This window comes from Coloeus monedula (assembly GCF_965178545.1).
Source record: "Coloeus monedula genome assembly, chromosome: 2".
NCBI lineage: Eukaryota > Metazoa > Chordata > Aves > Passeriformes > Corvidae > Coloeus > Coloeus monedula.
This window is the reverse complement of record NC_138782.1, coordinates 96,202,670-96,224,451: the sequence shown is the minus strand read 5'-3', so window position 1 is coordinate 96,224,451 and position 21,782 is coordinate 96,202,670. Positions and strand designations below refer to the sequence as shown.

The window sequence follows — 21,782 nt, the reverse complement described above, 5'->3', positions numbered from 1 at the left end:
ATCAGGGGTGGAAAACAACTAACAAAGCCCAACTAAAAATGTGGATTGCCTTCCTGTACTGAGCAGCTCTTTGAGTTTTTTGGCCTGGATGAATGGAAGAGGATGGTAATCTTTTACATAGAATTGTACTTAGCTACTGTTACATGTTACTTCACCCTGGTGAAGTTAGATAAGTGATGTTTTGTTTAGTGTCTTTTTGTTAGTTTGTGTTTAGATTAAAAATTCAGTTCTATAGATGTTCATGATTTGGGCCTTTGTACTTGCCAAAGTAATTGCATTTCATTCCATTTTCTTGCAGACTTTCTGAAGTAATTCTGCATCTTACAATAATGTAGTAAATGGATGATATTTGAAGTATCATTGCTTACGATATTTCATCAGATTTTCTTTTTTTTTATGTCTATCATTCAAAAGTTAGAAGAGCAAAGCTATGGCTTTTTAAGGTAGAGCATTACAATATTAGTAGTATCTAGTTCATTTTCTTTGGCATTTAAAATAAAATCTCATGACCTTAAGTGCTTTGACAGAGGGTCCTAACTGTATTGCACAACATTAAAAACAGTTTAAGCACAGCGTGTTTTGTGAATTGGATGCAGGCAGCTTGCCAAGATAACTGTACTGAAACTACTTGGATTTAAATTCTTTTATGTTGATTTTAGCAAAGATCATAAGTAATTGCAAGAATATGTGGTAATGCTTTTATAAAATTGATTCTTTAAAAGGATGTGCTGAACTGGTGTTGCTGCACGTTTATCATGCACTGTAGTGTTTCTGAATAATGGATTATGGACTTTTTAAATTGATTTTATTTAGATACATAATCATGTTGTTCTTAAACTCTGAAGAGCTCACTGACAGCATGTGGAATAAGAATGGCTTATTCTACAGTTGCAGTTCACAGATTGTCACTGACCATCTTCATCACCAGAACTGGCCATGGATTAAAAAAAATCAGCAGTTAATAGTCACAGATATCTAACTTAATTATTTGTCTAGAGGATTCAATTCTCACTGAATTTTCCCTTTTTCTTCCTCACCGTAATAGTTTGGTGAAGGGGAAGATGAGTTGGGCAGGAAAGGAATGACAGTGTTTTTAGAATATGTTTGGGAATTTGGCTCAGCAAGAGTTGTGTTGAGTGTCATGTCCACACTAATACCATTGCTGACACAGCACGAGAATATTCAGTGCTTCATTTACAGAGTAAACATTTTGAAACATAACATAATTAGCTGTTTGATGTAACAGTTCACAAGCTAAGAAAACACTACCACCATGTTATGCTTCAAAATATTTACATGATCCATATAACATTTTGCATAGACAGTTATCACTACTGCCAGTAAAGCATGGAACAATGGCTTCAGAAGGAGTGCTGGTAAACAGCCTTTTATCTTTGCATTCAGACTAGGAGGTTCTTATCAAATATTAAGAAATCATACTGAAATTCATACTGAAATTTTCAACTCCTAAGAATGTTAGAGTGATGTAGAAACTAACATTATCTTACAGTGTTCACTAGATGTTTCCATAATTTTAGATCAAAGTATGTTTTACCCAGCAAGGGAATTCAGCACAAAATCAGGACATAATATATAGCCTTTTGAATTGATTTTGCAAGCAGAAAGGTATCAAAAGCAATACCACAATACTTTGGTTTAGAAAAATTTCCTGTTCACCTACCAGGAACCAGTGGATTCATGAATGGATGGTTCTTTAAAAAAGGACTGAAGAGTAAGCCAATGAAAAATAGGCTAGAAATGAAAAACCACAGTTTTATTCTGATACTTCTCAGTGAGAAAGATACACATAGAAAAACAGTGAAAAATTTTACATAGTATGCTTTCTTTTTCTAGAAGCCCTTTCAAGTAAATGTGGAAGAGCTGTGTTCAGGTCAAGAAAAGGTTTTGGGTTCGGGTTTATTTGTTTGCTTGTTTTCATTTTGAAAGTTACTGTATATTAAAATTCTGGAAAGAGAACCAGGTTTATGCTTTTGAGCCCAGTGTGTTATATTCTTAAGTATGTTCTAAGTGGAAGTGGTTAACTGAAGTAAACACGGATATGAAATGCTGTTGTTAAGACATGTGGAGTGATGTTAAACCTGACGTTCTTGTGTCCTTGACATACCAATCTTTGTGGCTTGGCCTGGAAAAGTTAAAGACAAAAGTTGATTTCTGTCACTACGAGTTTGTCAGTAGCCAAGTCAATAATAACAGATTGTTTGCAGGGAAGCACAGAATATTTTCTCCTTGGTTTTGGTTCTCGGTGCTGTATTTTCCCCCATTGCTACTAAATTTTCTGCTGGGATAGTGAGTAGGTTAGGATTCAGTATGTTCACTAAATTGGTTTGTCCTTGGGAAGTAAAATGTTGGATGAGCATTAGGTGTGCTTAAAATTCTCTGTGATTATCTGTGAAATCTGTTTCTGATACAGAATTTCAGAAGGTGATGCTATGTGTGTTTAGTATTTCTCAGATAATTTGCTCTTTTTTTTATCCTCAGTTGGACACACATAAACAGTAAAGAGAAGTGCTGTTTCATCAGTCATGAGCCACATTAAAACCATCACTGCTTCTAGTGAGGAGTTGTAAAAAGGGCCCTCTTATTGAGCAGCCTTCCTATTGTTAATTTAGGATTTCTGTTTCATCTTCTACATGTGTTCAGTAGAACATAAGCACTGAGTACACATGCACATTCACCTGAGAATTGAAATTGAAAATAAACCTCTTGTGATTTTGAAGGGAGATGCTGATGTTCCTTGGCATGATGTTCCTTTTGTGAATGTAGTCCAGTTTACTTTCAAACGCTGTAATTATTTTTGGTTTTTTTCCCCTCTAGGACTTGCTATATTAAAGCATGTGCTGACTCCACGCGTGAAGGCAACTCATGTAGCCATTGACACAATGAAAGACTACCTGGATGCAGTGTATGATGTGACTGTGGCTTATGAAGGTACTGTGGACCACAAAGGGCAAAGAAAACTGGCACCATCTATGACAGGTGAGTTGAGGCCTATTAGACATGCTATAGCCATATGCTTGCTCATATACAGATCCAACTTCAGGTGCTTTGAAACGCTCTGAAGATAATCTTCACAGAGTTTCAGCCATCCTATGGCCCCTTGGTAGGGTATCGTTCTAGTGACTGGGCTTTACAGGAGTTACCTGTGACATTCCTGCCCTCTGCTTCTCTATTTCAATTCCAAATACAAGTGCTCTTGCAGTCAAAGGGAACTTGGAGCCATAGGCAGCAGATTCCATTTACCTTCATGTTTCTTCTAGCACTGGGATTTGGCATCATCCTAAATTCTCTCTCTCTCTCCCTCTGCTGTGCTACATATGTACACATGTACATCTAATTGCTGAAATGCACATTTTAAAGGGAAAATGTGTAGCAGTAGTATTTTACTGACAATTTTTCAAAGTGCTGCACATAGCCAGTAATCTTACAAACACTCAACAGCATTTTATGTAAGTGCGCTTCACTTGCTTTAGTATTTTAAACCACCTACAGGACCTTAAGAAAATCAAATAGATGGGGTTTACATTCCTTGAGTTATCTAACCAGAAAACATGTTCTGGGGTTTCTGCTGGGGAAAACTCAGGAACAGAGAGCTTCAGGGTTTGCTGTTTGTTATGCTTGGTGGTGAACTGATAATTTATTCTTAAGTAAATAATTTGCTTGCACTGTTACTGGAGTGCCAGATCATCTTTCTTTCCATTTGTAGTTGCTGTGTTACTCAGCCATATCTGTGCCTGACTGTCTGTTGCTGGCTGGCTCAAAGTGGCGCTTTTGAGTCTTTTGCACTACCAATACCAAGTGGGAAAAAACAGCCACAGTAGTTCCAAGAACCGTCCAGATTTTTGGGCAAGGGATCAGTGTCGACTGAGGGACTTGCAGGGAACTTCTTATCTAACTCTCTGCTCCTCAGCTCACCCAATGTCACTGGGACTTGTTCCTTCTGCTGCTAAAAATAGTTTGTAGTGCAGCTGTTTCCATGTCATTTCATTAGGAGGTGTAACTCCTTGAGTCACATGAACTGCTTCCCAGGTGCTAGTTGATTAGAAGTTCTGGAATTGTCTATTTTTACATTTTCACCTTGTTTAAAATTCTTTTGGATAGGTGAGAAACAAAACTGTCAACGCTGTATATTAATTCAACACTTGTTCTGTACTGTAATGTCTTAGGATGGTTTTATTTTACGTATATTTTGTTCCTAATGGGCATTTTTTATGTCAAAAGTTCTTTTTATGATTTAAAGTTCTTTATTTTTTTTAAATGCCTTCTGACCTTTTTACAGTACCTTTTGAAGACTGAGCAGCCTCCCTTTTGTCCCATCACCCAACCCTTTCTAAGACTCCCTTCAAAACAAATAGGATTGTTTCTCCTTCCCTGCAGCATATCTTGTTTCATGACTTAATTGCTAGGCAGTTTCAACCATTCTCATGCTGAACTTCTCATTGCCTAATGGTTAATTAAACTATTAAAATGTCATTACCTAATAATAAGATGGCAAATGTTCAAATTCCTTACAAGACCTCTTCACCTATTGAACCTTACAGTTTGCATGAAGCATGATATAGTTAAGGAAGGGAAACCAACAAGGTGAATTTTCCTGTTGGCTGTTTTTTGTGTTTGTGTCAAGCAGGAATCAGATGCTTTGGGGTGGCCACTCCACATCCAGCCTTTTGGAGCCTCCATGGCAGCAGTCCAGGCATATCTTTCAGCCAGGCTAGGGGTAATTACTGGCTGAGCCTTGGGTAAAAATAAGGCAGTAATACAGAATGAAGTGCAGCCAACCAGCTGTTACCCCTTACAGAGCAGATAAATGATATATCCATGATAGATCAACGTAGCGTTCCACGCTATTGTGGCAGTCACATGTATTCCATATAATATAAATCATGTAGATTAAGAACACTTTATGAATTACCATGTGGAACATAGTTGTCATTCTTTTAGGCTCTCCAGACACAAAGTGGCAGACAAACAATTTCTGTTTTAAGAGATCAAGATCATTTCACCATTTGTTATGCAGAAGTCCAGCAACTGGTCTGTCAGGAATATAACAAGAGTTGAATTAGGCATACTTACGCATTTGACATTTTTTAGCATTATTTCCCTTTTACAGTGCTAAAATGAGTTATGCACACGTGAAAAGGACGTCTTATTTCATATGAATATTTCATATTTGTGTCAGTGCTGGTTGAGAATTTTGTTTTTCATTCTCATCGGAATAAAATGGCAGTGCAATCCTGGTAACTTTTAAAAGATAAGGTTGACATGTCTTTTTCAATCTAGCAACACTGATTGAAATTTATTGCATGGAAAACAAACTTCTGATAAACACAACTTTAGTTGAGGACTTTATTTCCCATACTGTGACAGTTCCCATGTGAATGAAATCTAAATTCCACACAGATATAGTGTTTCTTGAAATGCATTTTGCTTTCAGTTCTATAAATCTCGATTCCTCAGAAGAGCCTGTGCCATTTCAGGAAAAACCCATGCTTACCTGGGACATCATCAGCTCTTGGCTGCTGTCTTCAGTAGTAAACAAAGCAGGTTAAAAAGAAAATTTTAGTGACTGTGAGGAGCACTAGCACACTTTGTCTGAGAAATTGTGTTAGCAAACTGTGAATGGGAAAAAAATTCTGAAGAAAAAGTGAATTGCTTTTTAAGTTTTGTAGTATGCAACTCTAAGTCTAAATAGTCTTTCTTAACAAAATTCAATTTTAAATTTTTTTTTTAAGTCCAGCAAGCTGAAATATCATAATGTTGACTTGCTCAATAGGATTAAAACAAAGCAGAGTATACTAGCAGTTGGAAAACAGACATTTCACCATGAGAACAACAGTGAATGCCAGACATACCTGATGTAATGGTGCCATTTTAGGGCAGGCAAATTATTATAGTATATACTTTCAAATGTGTTGAACTTTTTGTCACTGCTTATGCATGTAAATATTTTTTTGGCTCTTTCCAGTGGCAAGTTTGTTTTAGAAGACATCAAATTAGATTAGTCTTCAACAGTGACTAAGATTAGATTAGCTTTACACAGCGATGTTGCTTTCTGCTGTTGTTTCACATCCACTTGTAACCAATGGATGGATTTTTTTTCCTACCATTTATTCATTCCCTTTCATTACAAGTTTGGAACTTGGTACGTTTCCAGTGGAAGTTTATCCCGCACATGGCAGCCTTTCTAAAGAATAGCGATTTCCCACAGGCTTCTCCCCTCTCTCTCACTCCTGAAGATGGCTTGTCCACATCATTAATGACAGAACATCATGGTCCTGCCTGGGGAGGACCACGCTGCTAGGGAGTATATATTTGTGGTCATTAGAATAAGATGCAAATAATCATATGGGCACTGTGGCACAGCTGAAGGACATCTCAGGTACTGAAATCTGGAAGAACTATTTGGAACAGAAAAGGATGAGGAGAAACTCTTGTGCTGAATTTGTTGATACTATTTTACTACACTGTCATCAAGTGAAAAGCAGAAATAAGTTTGGGAAGAAAGGATGAGAACCTAGTTTTCCCCCTTCTGAATAAATGTGCTAAGCGTTCACATCCAGCTTTGTCTTGTGTTAAGGGGCAGGTCTCGTGGGACGTGGGAACTGTTATCATTCTTGCACCTGAAAGAGCATTATGTACACATCCACATCTTTATTATTCTGCCTGAAGGCTTTAGCATAACCAGATGGTATTTATCTGGCCATTGTAGATGAAAGAGTGTGTGAAATACCAGCATGTGACAATGATAAACACTGAATAAAAATAGCAAGTACATATAGACTCTGTCTTAGAGAAGTCAGAGGAATTCTTGAGAATTATTGACTCTGCTGTATATCAGTTCCAGAACAAACAGTTTGAAAGCCTGTGTGTGTGTGTATTTCTGAAGATCTGTACATCACTTTGATCAGTGTGATTTGAGGAGGTCAGACTGGTCTAACTTCCCTCAGGGAAAATACACTTTTCCAAAAACTTACACTTTTGTTAGGACCCAGTTAGGGAAGTACAAGACTATAGAAAAGGAACTGGAGCAATATAAAACAGTCTTTGTCTGGACTGTGGCCTAGATTTGTTCACATCAATTGTCTTTCAATGTCCAAAGAATGATAAGAAGCACATGGTTACAGATGTGTTGAAAGAATTAAAAAGCTAAATTATTAAGCTGATAAACAGTAAAAGAAGTATAAAACAGTCCAAAGTAAGTTTTATAGTGATGAAATGACTCATAATCTCTTCAGATCTCTGCTAGCTGTCATGTTCTATTGCATGTAAGAATATTGAAGAGCAAATATCATTTATTTTAGAGTAACCAAAGAAAGGATGTAGATTAGACCCCAGGCTGGACATTAGCCCTGGTAAAATTTGTATCAAGTGTAGGATGGCTTTTTAGCATGTACAGTAAGCCTCACATCAAGAACTTGTCATTCTGCATCTGTTCAAGAAGAATTTAAGTAATAATTACCTTTCGTATTTCAATATGTAAAATTTACATTGAGATGTTTGGAGGAATTTTGATAACAACAGTAGTTGGCAACATAGTTCTGTGGGGGTTGGATTAGATGATCTCCAGAGGTTCCTTCAAACCCTAGTTTTATTTTGTGCAAAATGTTAAAATAAAACTTTTTTAATAACATGATTTCACCAGATACCACAGAGTAAGTAAATTGTCATTCAGTTTTAACTGAATGCATTTTCACTTGTCCTCCATAAGACTAGATCTGTCATTTTAGACCCCCTGTAATTCCCTATTAGAAGTAGTCTGAGTAACATGAAAACCTGTCTGTTAATTTGGGGATGACTTATTTGTAGTGGCACTTTCAACACAGATGAGGGCATATGTATCAATATTCTGCAGATAAGGACAGTCTGGGTAAATGCAAAGTATTTTCATACTGTAAGAATTAAACATTGTACTTCTGGTCAAAAACAACACATCACCAAAGAGCAGCATCAGTTTATAGGAACATATGAAAGCCTTGATGTAGTTCATCAGAAAAAATGAAGGTCAGTCTGAGCATGAGTAGCACCTCTGCTTCTTTATCCATCTGAAAACAAGGACACAAAGATGTCAACTGTATTTGGAATTCCTGTAGCTCAGTTTGTCTCCACCATCACCCAAACTCGGATGCCTAAGGAGGAATGCAAGATTCAGGTGACCCTAAATGATTCTAACTTTTCCCAAATCACAGACATGCTGCATCTGTGTGTGCTGCATCACACCCCCTGGGTGGGGGTAATGACCCCCTGCAGCTCCCTCTGAGCCCCAGGCATGTGTTCTCTGATTGTAAACCAGATTATTGTGTATCTCAGTTATTCCCAAGCAGCTCTTACTGAAGGTAGACACCTGTAGTGCATCTGTAGCTTCCCTTTGGGAATTTGTGCACTGAAAACACACAGTCGTCAGGAAACCTCTGCTGCACAAGAGGCTCTTGAAAGTATTTACACTGGAGATTCATAAAATTACCCTGCACCCTGGACCTCATGCACATGTGAGAGGAAGCATTCCACTCCCCAAGCAGCATTTATTTACAAAGGCTCAAGGAACTCCTGATCTTTATGCATAAGTGTATCTAAACCCTGAGGATAACAAAAACAACTTTAACTTCTTCACACTGTCAGGTTTGGCCAAAAATATGTTGCTGCTTTGAGAGTCTGTGTTTATTTTTTGGGGTTTTTATGCATCACAGTCCTTTTCTTCTACTCTGGTGCTATTCTCTGTTTATCAAAACAGACTGTCTGAAAGAAAGGCAAAAACATCAATACTAGCAGTACTGGCATAGTTCCTAACAGATCCTGGTTTTTTGCTAGAGAGAAGATAGTTCTGAGCTGGTCCACTCCTTGTGTCTTTTGTTGCCTTTTTTTCTTACTTGAATAGTTTGAATTTTTTTTCACTTCTGAAACTGAAAGATGTTCCAGGGAAGACACACGTATCTCCTAAATTTGCTCATTTTCAGCTAGCAGTGGTGGGATACCTTTTAGATGTAATCCACAGGCCTAACCTGATCTAGGTTCTGTTCCTGGCAGCCTCTTGATCAAAACTGTTACAGTTTTGTAGGAAACCTCCTGCTAATTTGGCCAACATGCAGTATTTACATATTGATACAGAGTAGTACAAAAGCCAGAGTGCATCTGTTAGAATAACAGCTTAAAGCCACTTAAAGATTGTTTCAGTGAGCCATAATGAGCAAGTATGGTAGGTCTTCATCAGAGACCATCTTGGATCAGCAAGACAACTGACAATGACATGCTGCTGCTCTCCAGTGCTAATATCAGTATAGCTAACTATAGATACCATTTTCTAATAATAATTTTAAAAGATTCTTTAGATCTCAGCATCTTCAGGAAGATACAGACAAGTGATTATTTACCCTTGAATTTGTAGGATTTGTGGAGCTATAGTTCTTACCTGCCATCTTCAGGATTTATTTACATCTATATCTATTTTCTTTTTAAAGCTGTCATATCCTTCCTTCTGCTTCCCTTCTCCAAACTGAAAATTTGGCCTTTTTAATGTCTCCTTGTTCGTAATGGAGGTACTTCTCCTCCTTAAATGTTTTAGTTGGTCTTTTCTGTGGCCTTCTCTGAGTCCACTACATCCTCCTTCAGATACAGAGACTGGAAGTGCATGCTGTATATAAAATGTGGATTCATAATCTTTATCTGTAGAGTGACTCTCTTTGCCTTGTTCTCGATGTCCTTCCTCAAGCTGCCCAGTATTTGGGGGATTTGGGGCTGCTGCCGAGAGGATGGTTTCACAGAAGGGTCAGCAACTCCCAGATTGTAACCACCAATTCCAAGTTAAGCGTCATGTAATCAGGGTTTTGGTTATTTTTTTTCCCTATGTTTGTTTACACTGAAGCTTGGCTGCCGCATTTTCACCCTGTTTGTTCAGCTTTGAGATCGTTTTGAAGTTCAGCCAACATTTGACTACCCAGAAGAGCTCAGGGTCTTCTGAAAGAGATGTGAAAGACTGGAGCATTCACAGTTTGCTTCCTTCTTCATCTCATCAGTCATGAGACAGAGTAAAACCAGTCCTGGCACTGATCCTCAGAGGACCCCAGTCTCCGAGTCTTTTCCATCCCTAAGTCCTTCCATTTGCTTCCGCTCCTTTAAGCAGCTTTTGGTCTATAAAACATCATTTCCTCTAATCCCATGGCAGCTTAATTTCTTTAATAGCCTTCAGTGTGGAACCCTGTTAGGGGCTTTATGAAAATTCAAATATATCATGTCCAGTGAATCCCCTTTATCCGCCTGGTCCTTGACACTGTTGTAGAAATCCAGCAAGTTGGTGGGACAGGATTTCCCTTTACAGAATCCACACCAAATCTTTTTCAACAGACTGTGATTATCCGTGTGCTCAGTGATTTTGTTACAGACCTGTTATCTTACCCAGTGATGTAAGACTCTGGTCTGTATTTCCCAGCATCATCTCTAAAGTCCTTGTTTGTAGATGGGAAACTCCCTATTTTTCTGGCACAATGGCTGTTTGTGCTGATAGGTTACGCATCTTTGTTTTTAAATTCCACATTTGAGAGCTTCTAGATGAATGCTGTCTGGTCTTGGTGACTTCCTGACATCTGACTTGTTTGTTTATATTTAGTCTAATACTTTCTGTATGTTTACTTATTGATCTAGTTCCTCTGAATGATCTGCTACAAAGAATGCAATGGGTGTAGGAATCAAACATTTTCGACAAGAAAGAATGGTGCAATCAAATATATGAAATATATGAAATATGATGAAAAATATATGAGCTTCTGTTGCAAGGGTTTATACTTGACCATGAGTGCTGCTCTTCACACTAGTCATCCAGCAACCCCACCAGTGTCTTATCAAGTTTACTGCTTTTAATATACTGAAAAAAAGTTAAAATAGAGCACCCTTTCCATTTTTCAAGTTCATTTTTAGTCCTCTTAAGTTTACATTTACATTTGGCATGAGCAGTTTTGTGGCTTTTCCTTACTCGGACAAGCTTTCCATTCCTCAAAGCAGAGAAGGTAGGAGTATAATGGTAGCCTCCTTGATTTTCTCTTTAAAGCCATACAGATGTTTTTCAGACCCACACAGGCTTTTCCTTTTGCAGAGTTACACATGTTTTATGTGAGTTTCTATTACAAGTTTTTCTGGGATTTGGTGTTTGGTGGGTTTTTTAGTAGCCTCCAGCTTGCCTTCTTTTGGACTATATATTTTAGGGTGTTTTGACACTTTGCCTTCCCTCCCATTGTGTACTTCCTTTAATTCACAAAATCATTAAAGTTCAAAAAGACTTCCAAGATCATGAAGTCCAATCTTCAACCAAACACCACCCATGCCCACTAAACCTTATCACAAAGTGCCACATCTGCTTATTTTTTGAACACTTCCAGGGATTGCAACTTCACCACTTCCCTGGGCCAGCCTGTTTCAATGCATGACATTTCTCCTAATATCCATACAGCCTGAACTTCCCATAGTGCAATTTGAGGCCATTTTCCCTTGTCCTATCACTAGTTGCCTGGGAGAAGAGGCAACCCCCAAGAATTCTGCATTTCTGTGCTGGATTCTTTTTCTACAACACTGAAATTAATTGTATTGTGGTTGCAGAGCAAGACCACACCAGGAACAGCATCTTTTTCTTGTGGGTTTTCTTACTTACTAGTTCTTTCAGGAAACCATTTTTTTTTCCCCCTCTGGTGTTTTTGCCCAATTGGTTGATTCATTTTGGTTTGTGTTTATTTGGGATTTTTTCCCCTCCTCATCCTGCTGAAGTATCAATGCAGTTCAGTGAAGGTAGCTGGAATCTCACTCTCCTGCTGTCAGTCCTGAACTTGCAGATCTCAGTCCAGCTTCACAGTTTCTGCTCACTATTATTAAACTTACTTGGAAGTAATTTAATTATTTATCTAATATATATTCTAGTAGAGTCTGGATTTTCCATCCAAAAGGACTTTATTGTGCTTTTGTCTCCTTATTATATAAAGCTATTAGACTTCTATATAATCGTTCATGCACACTACCCTACCCTTATTTGAACATCCTCTTCTGTCATTCCTAGAAGTCTGGTAGTCTGGTAACAGTGCCCACTCCTGCAAGCCCACCAGGATGCCTGCCTTACAGGAAGGAGTCATCTTTTAGTCCCAGTAATTCTTGTTCTGTCTTTGTATTTAGGCTTCTCATGTTGGTACAGAGGCACTTCTGAACTTTGCCCTCACAATCAATTTTAGCCACATCCACCTTATGTTACATCCATCTGAACAAGTTGCTTTTTCTGACTTTCAGTCTTACCCAACTACCAGTTGAAACAAGTCTCCAGTTTTTCAGTTTTCACAGCCAGCACCCTGGCTTAATAATGATTCAGGTGCATCCCATTTCTCACTTCAAAACATCCCCCATCTCCTGAGCTGTATGCTCCTTACACTGTGCCCCTTGTGCATGCATGGGGGCACTGATCTCTGTGTGCCTGTCAGGCCTTGCACAGGGGATTGGCAGTGTTCCTGAGAGCGCTATTCCTCAGGTCCAGGCTTGTTTCCTGGCTGCCAGCTTCAGTCTAGGCTGCACAACATCTCCTCCACGCATCCCTACATCCGCAGTACCCGCAGGTGCTGGCGCTGCTCCTCTGCTGCTGCCTGGGGCAGTTCCTGCGATCGCCCTCGGCTGGCCCGGGATGTTTGCTTTCCTGTCTAGTGCCACTTTGCTCTACTGCTGCTTTATTTTGTTAGAGCAAGTCGTGAAATAGTTTTCTGTCAGCTCGACTTGGGATGATGGAAAGCATGAAGCTGAGAAGCAATGCAGCACTTAAATTCATGTTTGTTTTGCTGTTTCATTGTTAATTTGGTGTACAAAGTAAATGGAAGTGGAGAGATGGGTTTTCTTTTTTTAAGAGGAGGTAGTTTACAAATTGCTTTGGTAGCTGAGCACTGAAGTCCAGACTAATGCAAGTTTAAGAAGTGGAGAAAGCATCTACAGTTCAGAGGAATGTCTCTGCTGTCGTGGTTTTGCCTGTAAAACTATACAAACCACAACACACAATGTTCTCTTACTGAAGAGATGTATTTTTACACATTTGAAATGCTAGTTACTTAGAATAAATACACTTTATTCAGATTTTATTTTCCAATTATATCACTATCAGTAGATCACAAACATTACTGAAATCTGTTAAAACAGGAGAGATTTGGGGACTCTTTAAGTGGACAAAATTAAGTCAGGCCTCAGTTTGTCTGTTCCTAGTTTTGAAGGACTTTGGCAACAATTACATTTCAGAAGAGCCAATGTAGGAGGTTGAAACCTGAGCTACTTTATTGCTGTCATATTTAAAGTGCATATAAAAATAGACTTCATTAGTAACTGAAAACTGGAATATCTGTTTAACACCACTGTCACAACTTTCTTAAGGGACAAGGCAAATAATTTGGAGTGGTGGAATGAACTTCCATGGTTCAGAAGGGGAAGGTGGTCTGAGGCCACTTTTTTGTCCCTTCTCAGTTACAGATATGTCTATGTTTCGGAACTTCTCTCCTCCCTCAATTTTCCTGGTAATGCTGGTAATTCCAAAGATAGTTAACTGGCTTTTTAAGGTGAGGAGTTGAGAACTGAAAGAATTTTGTGGGAGCCCCAAATATTGGTTTGCAATTAAAAATGCTGTGGATTCAGTTCCTTTCCTGGAGGCTGTTGCACCTCATTTGTTAATCCCAGTGCTGCAGTGAATCCCCCACTGCAGCCCTGTGTTAGTATGAATTCTGTCCCACTGAAGGAGGAATGCAGTGTCACAGCTCAAGAACAAAAAATACTCAATCCACTTTATTATTTTCAATTCTTTCCTTCTGCTGTGCTTGGTCACTAAAAGCATTACAAATATTCTCTGCTTGTATCTGTTATTTAGCCAGATAGAAAGTTTTATTAGGAAATTATCTCCCACACAAAAGTCCATTTGGCTCCCACACAAGTTGTTAGTGTTCATTTAACCCAAATTGTACAGGGTTCTTGACTAATGCTGTCTCCCAACATAATGTTTGCTTGTAATGCATTATTTGCATTTCTCTTTTGTCTCTTGAAGAAAAGTTCAGGCTTGCTTGTTCCTGCTGTTAATTATAACAAATTCTGGCAAGTTTAGGAATCTGAAAAGCCCATCAGATGTTGGCCTTAAGGGCTAGCGTCCCTCAAGTTGGATGTAATTTGCGCATAATAAATTGCTTCAATAAGATTTTGTTTCTTAGCTTAATTACATAAGTCTTTTGGGAGTTAAGCTAATGTGAAATTAAGGGTCATGGGACCACCACAGACCTTTAGTGGTTATGGTGATAAAATCCAGCTGTTTCTTCTAAAAATCAACCTTCAATATGTCATCCTTATCCACTGGTGCTCTTATGTGATTGCTGTGACACTGTAGATTAGGGGCAAAAAAGTTGGGTTAGTTGCATTTGACCCTCACATGAATTGGGTAATTAAATACTAGTCAGATTACCTGACTTGTTTGACTGCATGCATTACAATGTCATCTGCAGATGTCCTGAATACCCAGGCTTTGGATAAAAGGACTTTGAATCGATGTGTGGGAATCATGACCTTCCCCAGGGTAGCACCTGAAGTAGCAGATCACACAGCCCTCAGTGAGGCTGAACTAAGTCAAACTCAAAAGGGAGGGTGAGGTTGTGGGGGAAAGCACTGGGATTCACAAAGGTGGGAAATAATGACAAACCTTTAGGATCTTCACATACGGGGATTCAATTTAGACTGGCTGAAGAACACCAGAGTGGGAAGTGGTAAGAATCAACTTGCATTGGAACTTGGCATAAGGTAGAAAGCTAGAAGCAACACTCAAGTATTTGAGGAGGGGATTTTGTCCAAGCAGATTTGTAGAATTGCTACACTTCAGCTTTGGTGGGGGAAGGTGTTTCTTTTGAAATACTTATGTCTTGAGTTTTGATTGGTTTCTAATTTTCCTTAATTATTTATAACTGAGTTATAAGTAACATCAGTAAAGACTTGATTGTTCCTATGCAGAACAGCCCATGTGCTATGAAGCAAACGAAACATACACTATACAATGCACAGAATGTTTTAAGTATCTTTTAAAGCTGGATCTTCAGCTCTAACTGAATATGCATACCTTAGATGTTTTTTATAGGAGTCTAGTACAGAAAAAGACCATATATCTGGCTTCCGGGCTTTTGATTTCTAGATACAGTTTTGCATATTGTTAGAATGTTCCACTTCATAGGTAATGCCACTCAAAAGAGGATTTGTACATCGATGAACATCATAAGCATTGAAGACATGGATAATACATCTGTCATTTTAAGATATTAATAGTATGCTTTTAGATGCTCATACAGTCAGTGACCTTCATGTAGTGGCCTTGATAGCATCCTTAGAGAAACAGCCCTGCAAAATCCTTTCTTCACATTAAAGCAAGAGAACAGTCTGCTTTTAGATAAATGACCGGTGATTTTTTTGTGGTTAGTAAAAGCATTGCATATAAACCTAAAGAAAATCTCTGTGTGTACCATCATTCTGGACTCCAAATCCTTAGCTTGCCTGCCATCTAATAGCTGTAGGCAGGAGAAGGTTCTACCAGAAACCTCTTGGCAACAGCTGTGTTTGCAGCTCCATGGCCAAGAGATGGATTCATGCCTGGATGGAGCCCTCATCCAGCTCTCCAGCGGATGGTGTGAGGCCATATTGCTCCCTTTATGCTGTGGTTCAGTGAAGGGCTCTCCTAATCATTACATATTAATAAATACTTTAGATGTTCATAAATCTGCATGATGTCCAGACAGAACCACACACAGCACCTTACAGATTTCTGCATCCAAGCACCTCAAGATTTTAGGGATCTCTTTATCTCTTCTCCTTCCCTCCCCCCTGCAAGCACACACACACACATATTTGCATGAAAACAGGCTTTTAAAATTCCTTAAGGCAATTTCTAGTATGTGATAAGGACTGTTTTTACAGCGAAGTCCTCACTAATCAATAATCCCGTAAAGATGAAAAACAAATAGGGGGATATCTGCTTTGGCAGACAACAATAAAGATGTTCATGCTGTAACAATTTATTTGCACATTCATTCCTCCAGATACCCCTCACAGTTACAGGTCAAAGTCTTCTGTGCATCTGCACTGCTGTCCGAAAAATGTCAACAACCTAAAGGGACCACCCAGTCTGTGTTACATTTGTTGCCTGTATGTATTGTAGGAAGGCACTTCTGGTCCCTTTTCAAAACAGGATGACTATCCAAATTTCTGAGGACTTCCATCCTCACATCATGCAAATCTCTCCAGGGATGCTGTGGTTACTGCAGCACCCCTTGTTACTGATAAATGCAAGTGGTTACCAATACACACTGCACAGGATTTCACATTTACAATATGCAGTATAGTACTGTAGTCATACCCACTATTTTTACCACTTGTTAGTTGTAAGAAATCCCACAAAGCCATTTGAGTAATGGAGTTTTGTTTGTCCTTAATGCTTGCTTGGTAAGTTTGTCTAGGGACAAATTGAGGAAATGGGGGGGGGAGAGGGGTGCAATTTGCAATAGGGCTGTCTCAAGCTCTGTGAGACAGAAGAAAAATGAAGGGATACAAAATGGAAAGCAGCATTTGGTTCTGAATCTTTTGCCCTATTACACTTTTTAATTATAGGTTATGGCTTAAATTGAAACATACTTTCTCCTGGAAATGCTTTGGGATATCACTGTAATTCCAATTTTGTCATCCAGCAGCAAACAAAATTTAGATTTTAAAAAGGACAAGCAAAGAGGATTACTAACTTTAAAAAAATTTCAGGATGGATAACTTTATGACATCAAAATTACTGCATTCCACACTGCTGAATGAGTAGCTTGCAACTGAGGTAGAGTGTAATGTTTTCAAGCACAGCCTTTTACAGTTAGCAAGGTGCATTTTAGGACAGTTCTTCCATGTTGTACCTGATAATGGTCCACCATTTCTAGTGTGTAGGCCAGATGGTTTATAAGTTCAGTGAAGTGCTCAGGATCCCAACATAAGGAGGGAAGGCTTTTTGAGCAGTGAAGTTAGGCTTCCAAGGCACTTACAGTCCGATTTTTTGGGTGCATTTGTAACTCAGTGTTTTTGTGACTCAGTTGTGTTGTTTTGCTCTCTTTTTAGAGTTTCTGTGTAAGGAATGCCCAAGAGTTCATATTTTCATTGACCGAATTGAACTGAAGGACATTCCAGAAGAGCAGATGTATATGAGAAGGTGGCTTCATGAACGTTTTGAAATAAAGGATAAGTGAGTAGAAATATGCAGAACTTTGTGTTTCAAGAATCTGTCTTATTTATTTTATATTAACAGATATAGCCATGATTTCTGTGTTACCAGCAGTGCCAGTTGTAGGGCTCTCTGAAGAGAGGTGATGTTGGTACTCCTATGCATATAATATAATATAATATAATATAATATAATATAATGTAATATAATATAATATAACCTTGTGGTTAAGCCTTTTGCTCAGGAGGTTGGCATTCCTGGGGTTTTGACCTTTAGATTGAAGAGGTGTGAGTCCATGTTCCAGGCAAGACTTGTATTCATCTGAATGCTCTCCATTCATCTTCTCCTGGTTAAGTCCTGTGCAGGAATGTAAGATGCCTGTGGTAGGCAAACAAGAGCAAGCAGTGTCATTCTGCCCTCGTAATCAGTGTTAAATTGGAGTGAGAGAGGGGTGGGTCTTGATCTAATCTCTTCTGCCATAATTGTTTACGAATCTTTCATCCAGACAGCAACTGGATAAAAACACAGTTAACCCCAAAATTCCTGCCTTCACTGGGGAAACGAGGTGATGTAGAAGTTTCATTTGTCCATTTTTGAATTGTGGCAGAAGTAAAGTGCCTGACTTCCTCCAATATCTCCAGATAAGGTCACCACTGAGTATATGCAGCAGATCCTGGGGGACCTTGTTCTCCTGAGGGACTTTGTGCCTAAATGTAGGATTTAAGTATTGGTTGAGAAATGATCGTTTAATTGGCCAGATCTGAAGTCCAGCTTAAGGGAGCTGAATCTGTTTAATTTCTAAACCCTTGAATACTTTGAGTGAGACAGAAATGTCCCAGTTCTTCAGTTCTGTTCTGCTTTAATATTCTGCCTGTCTCACACTCCATGGAAGTGAGAAATGTATTCACTTCTCCTGTGAACTTTGAATTCATCTAAAAGTTAACATGACTATCTATAAACATGGCACTGTTACTAAAGTGTCTTAGACATTTAGGATCACAAAAGCTTTTCTTTCCTTTACTTTTGAAAGATAGAAAGTCTGAATTTAATTTAAATAGATAAGGAGCTGATACATGAAATAAAAGGCTGTCCAGTGTCTGTCCCTTTAGTTATCTAGTAAGATGAACAAAACTGAACCCTCATCATCCATGTGTCATTGTAAGCTCCTGTTCACTGGAGCATCTTTCCTGGGACCAGATCAGTCTGTCAGGCAAATTTAGAGATAGTTAAAACAAAACCCCAGAATTTCCAGATCCATTTATTACTGTTTTTTAAAACTAGGAGGAAAGAAATTACTACTAAGCCAGTGGCATAGCATCTTACTCTTGGCATGTTTAGCTTCCAATATACTCAGTGTTTTGTGAGCCCTTGTTATTTATTAGTTTATTTTATGAAGATACTTCGTCCTCCTTTGGTGCTCAGTGCATTGTTTTGTCCTACAATATTGCCCACTGCTCTGGGCTTTTCTGCTAAATGCTGAATGAAAACAATTCTTGTCAGCTTTTATATTCACAGTTGCAATTGGTCCACAAGGAAAATATGGCTTTAATGCTTACAAGAGTTCAGGTTGAGTATTTTGATGTGCATCATATGCGTAAGGTGTACTCATTATTTGAACTTGTTACAGAGGAGCTGCTGCATATGATGAGATCATTTGTTAAAAATGTGTGATTAGAAGCAGTTACTGGATGAAAGTAAGGTTGCTTAAAATGTCTTAAGCTACTGTCTGACTTTGACCATCTCCTTTTTCTCTGCTTATAGGTTATTAATAGAATTTTACGATGCAAAGGATTCTAAAAGAAGAAATAAGTTCCCTGGGAAAAGTGTTCATTCCAAACTAAGCCTCAAGAAAACTTTGCCATCTTTGCTGTTTTTAGGTGGCCTGACTGCTAGTATGCTTCTGACAGAATCTGGAAGGAAACTCTATGTAAAAACATGGATATATGGAACTTTAATTGGCTGCCTGTGGGTTAGCATTAAACCATAATGATGTTAGTCTCTGATCAGTGAAATGTGCAGTCTTTTATTGCACATTGCACTAAATTTTTTCCTGACTTTATAGAAAAAAAGTGTAAATAAAGCCTTATTGATTGAATATTGGAAATAATAGATTTTGTGACTTAAGCCTCTGTGTGGTTGGTCTGGGGAAAATAAATGTAGATTTTCAAATTTGCTACTGATTTTTGCTGGAATAATGACAGATAAACCGAGTCTCTTGATAAATTGCTTTCCCCATGAACTAACATCCATCTCTCTCTGCAGATCTGAAGAAGTGTGAGTTATGCATAAGGGTGTCTTAAGTGGACCTGTGAATGTATTTACAGAGATTAATTTAGGGTATATATTTATTCTTCTGATATTCATGTTGAATTTTTGTTACTCTTTGGTGCATTACAGCAGCTCTGTTGCATCTATCCCGGCTGTATCGCAACTAAAATCAAAACTTTTCTTTTTTTTTTAAATTTTGCTTTTCAGTTGTCGCTAAATACTGTGTTCTGTAAAAGGGACTGTGAAAGCTGGCAAATCATGAGATGTTACCAGAAGCAGAATAAAATGTTCCTGAGAACTGCTGTTCATGGGGAAGAAGCTCTGTTTATCTAGTGCATGATTTTTGATTCTATTGCAGTATTAGGTGATTATTTCACATAAGCAAAACATTAAATTGTACCAAGCAAACAGCTTATTTTGTGCACCTCGTATTTGTGCATAAAAGGAATGTGTGCAGTGTAAGGAAATGTGAAGTTTTTGTTTCTGGCCAGAACCCTCATAGCCTCCCTTGTGTCTGCATTACCCCTTGCACCATGAGTGTTCAGCTGAGCTCACACTCTTCCATGTGTATGTGCCATAAGCAGAAGTTTCCTGTTACCTCACGATTTTCTGGAAGCAAACCATGTCATTTGGGAAGTGCACAGAATCACAGTGACTTCAGGAACAGTAATGAGGAACCTTCAGGTGTTCCTGCTAAATCTGAAGCATGTGCCTTTCCCACTAACCTGATTTAGCCTGGTGTTTCATAGGCTGGCAGTCATCTCTGTGCTGTAGTATCCCACTAGATTCTGAGTCATTCTAGGCCATGCAGACTGTACTTAGGTTGAAGTTATGAGGTTGATGTATATGATTTGCACAGTAGTTAATAGTGAACGAAATGCATATCCTATCAGTATTTCACCTGCTCGAAAATATACTTTAAAAAGCAAAATCAACAAACCCTGTGAAAGTCTGTGATTCCCAAGGCTGGTATTTTTGTTGGGGAAAGCCATTTCCTGATTCAAGGGAGCAGTCTGTATGTACAGCGATGGGGAAGAAAAGAAGATGTATTTTATCTTCTTCCATTAGGGAATTGGACTCCCTGTATCAAAATTAAAGAACTAGAGAATATTTTTATATCACACTTGCAAGCTTTAAATGTGCATCTCTTTCTAGCTTCAGTGTATGATTTGTCTAGCTTTAGAGTCCATTGTGAGTTAAACATCTCTCAAAATTGTATCTCAGTTTTCCAGATTCCACCATTGCCAGTTATTTAAAGATTTTACCATGTGGGGTTGTTTTTTTGTTTTTTCTTAAACAGAGTCTTACAGAGGAATTACAGTTCCACCTTAAAATCATTCAGTACAACTTTCAGTTTGCAGTTCTGTGTCCTTCCATAATGGATTTTGTCACTGGAGTTATTTATATCGGTGATTGATTCAGGATATGTTGATGAACCGTTTCAAAAACAATGACTGGGAACAGTGTTGAAAAACAGTATTGTTATGAGGCTGTGAAACAAAAAAAAAAGCCATTTTATGTAACAGCCAAATGTGCTTTCATGTAGTTCTTCCTATTCTCGGCTGACTGTTACCAGTGGGTATAACCAGAAGGCAACGTTCCTGTGTTAGTGTGAGTTTTTTCAGTCATCGAATGAAATTTTACTCTGACATGACTAAATTTCTTTGTAACAGCTAAGAATAACATTTAATTATACATCAAAAATAAATGCAAACCGCTCAGTTCATTTGTAGGAAAATAACTGCTATTTTGGAGAGCCTAATTACCGTGAAATATTGGATCTCTTGCTGTTTAAGTACCAGGAATATAATTGACACAGTGTAGCAAACAGGATGTTTATTTTGAACGTTATTCTCTATGTTAATCTTTTTTTTTTCCTTGCCATTAATTTATAAAGTTTTGAAACTGTAATTTGCTGATGTATTTGGCATTGGGAGTATCACATGCTATTTCTAAATATGCACTGATATTAACTTGAAATATTTCTTCATTAAAATAAGAAGAGCCAATGCTCATTCAACTTTTCTGTCCTGTCTACTTGTTCAATTTTTTCTGCACTTTCATGTTTGTAACTTGGAACTGTTCAAACAAAGGCTACAAGTGTGGTTTTAAGTCCCCAAGAGAAGGACTTGTGTGAGAAGTAGTCAACTGAAAGAAAACAAGTTTGTCTTTTTTTCCCATGCAGCTAGAAATGTGTTAGAATTGATTAGTGCTTGTTCCAATGCAACACACCACCAGGTCAGTCGAATTGCAATAGCTTTTCACCCTTGAGCACCTGCACCAT

At 38.3% G+C, this 21,782-nt stretch overlaps 1 protein-coding gene across 1 annotated transcript in view; it reads left to right on the top strand.

Annotated features, from left to right (window-relative positions):
* The window catches only part of AGPAT5 (1-acylglycerol-3-phosphate O-acyltransferase 5), a 55,798-nt gene extending 34,274 nt beyond the window's left edge, over positions 1-21,524 (top strand). The window contains exons 6-8 of the mRNA XM_082303397.1: positions 2,836-2,997; positions 17,128-17,251; positions 18,992-21,524. Of these exons, the coding sequence (XP_082159523.1) occupies positions 2,836-2,997; positions 17,128-17,251; positions 18,992-19,217 (512 nt within the window). The 3' untranslated portion in view covers positions 19,218-21,524. The remainder of the gene's footprint in view (positions 1-2,835; positions 2,998-17,127; positions 17,252-18,991) is intronic.
* The last annotated feature ends 258 nt before the right edge of the window (positions 21,525-21,782 follow it).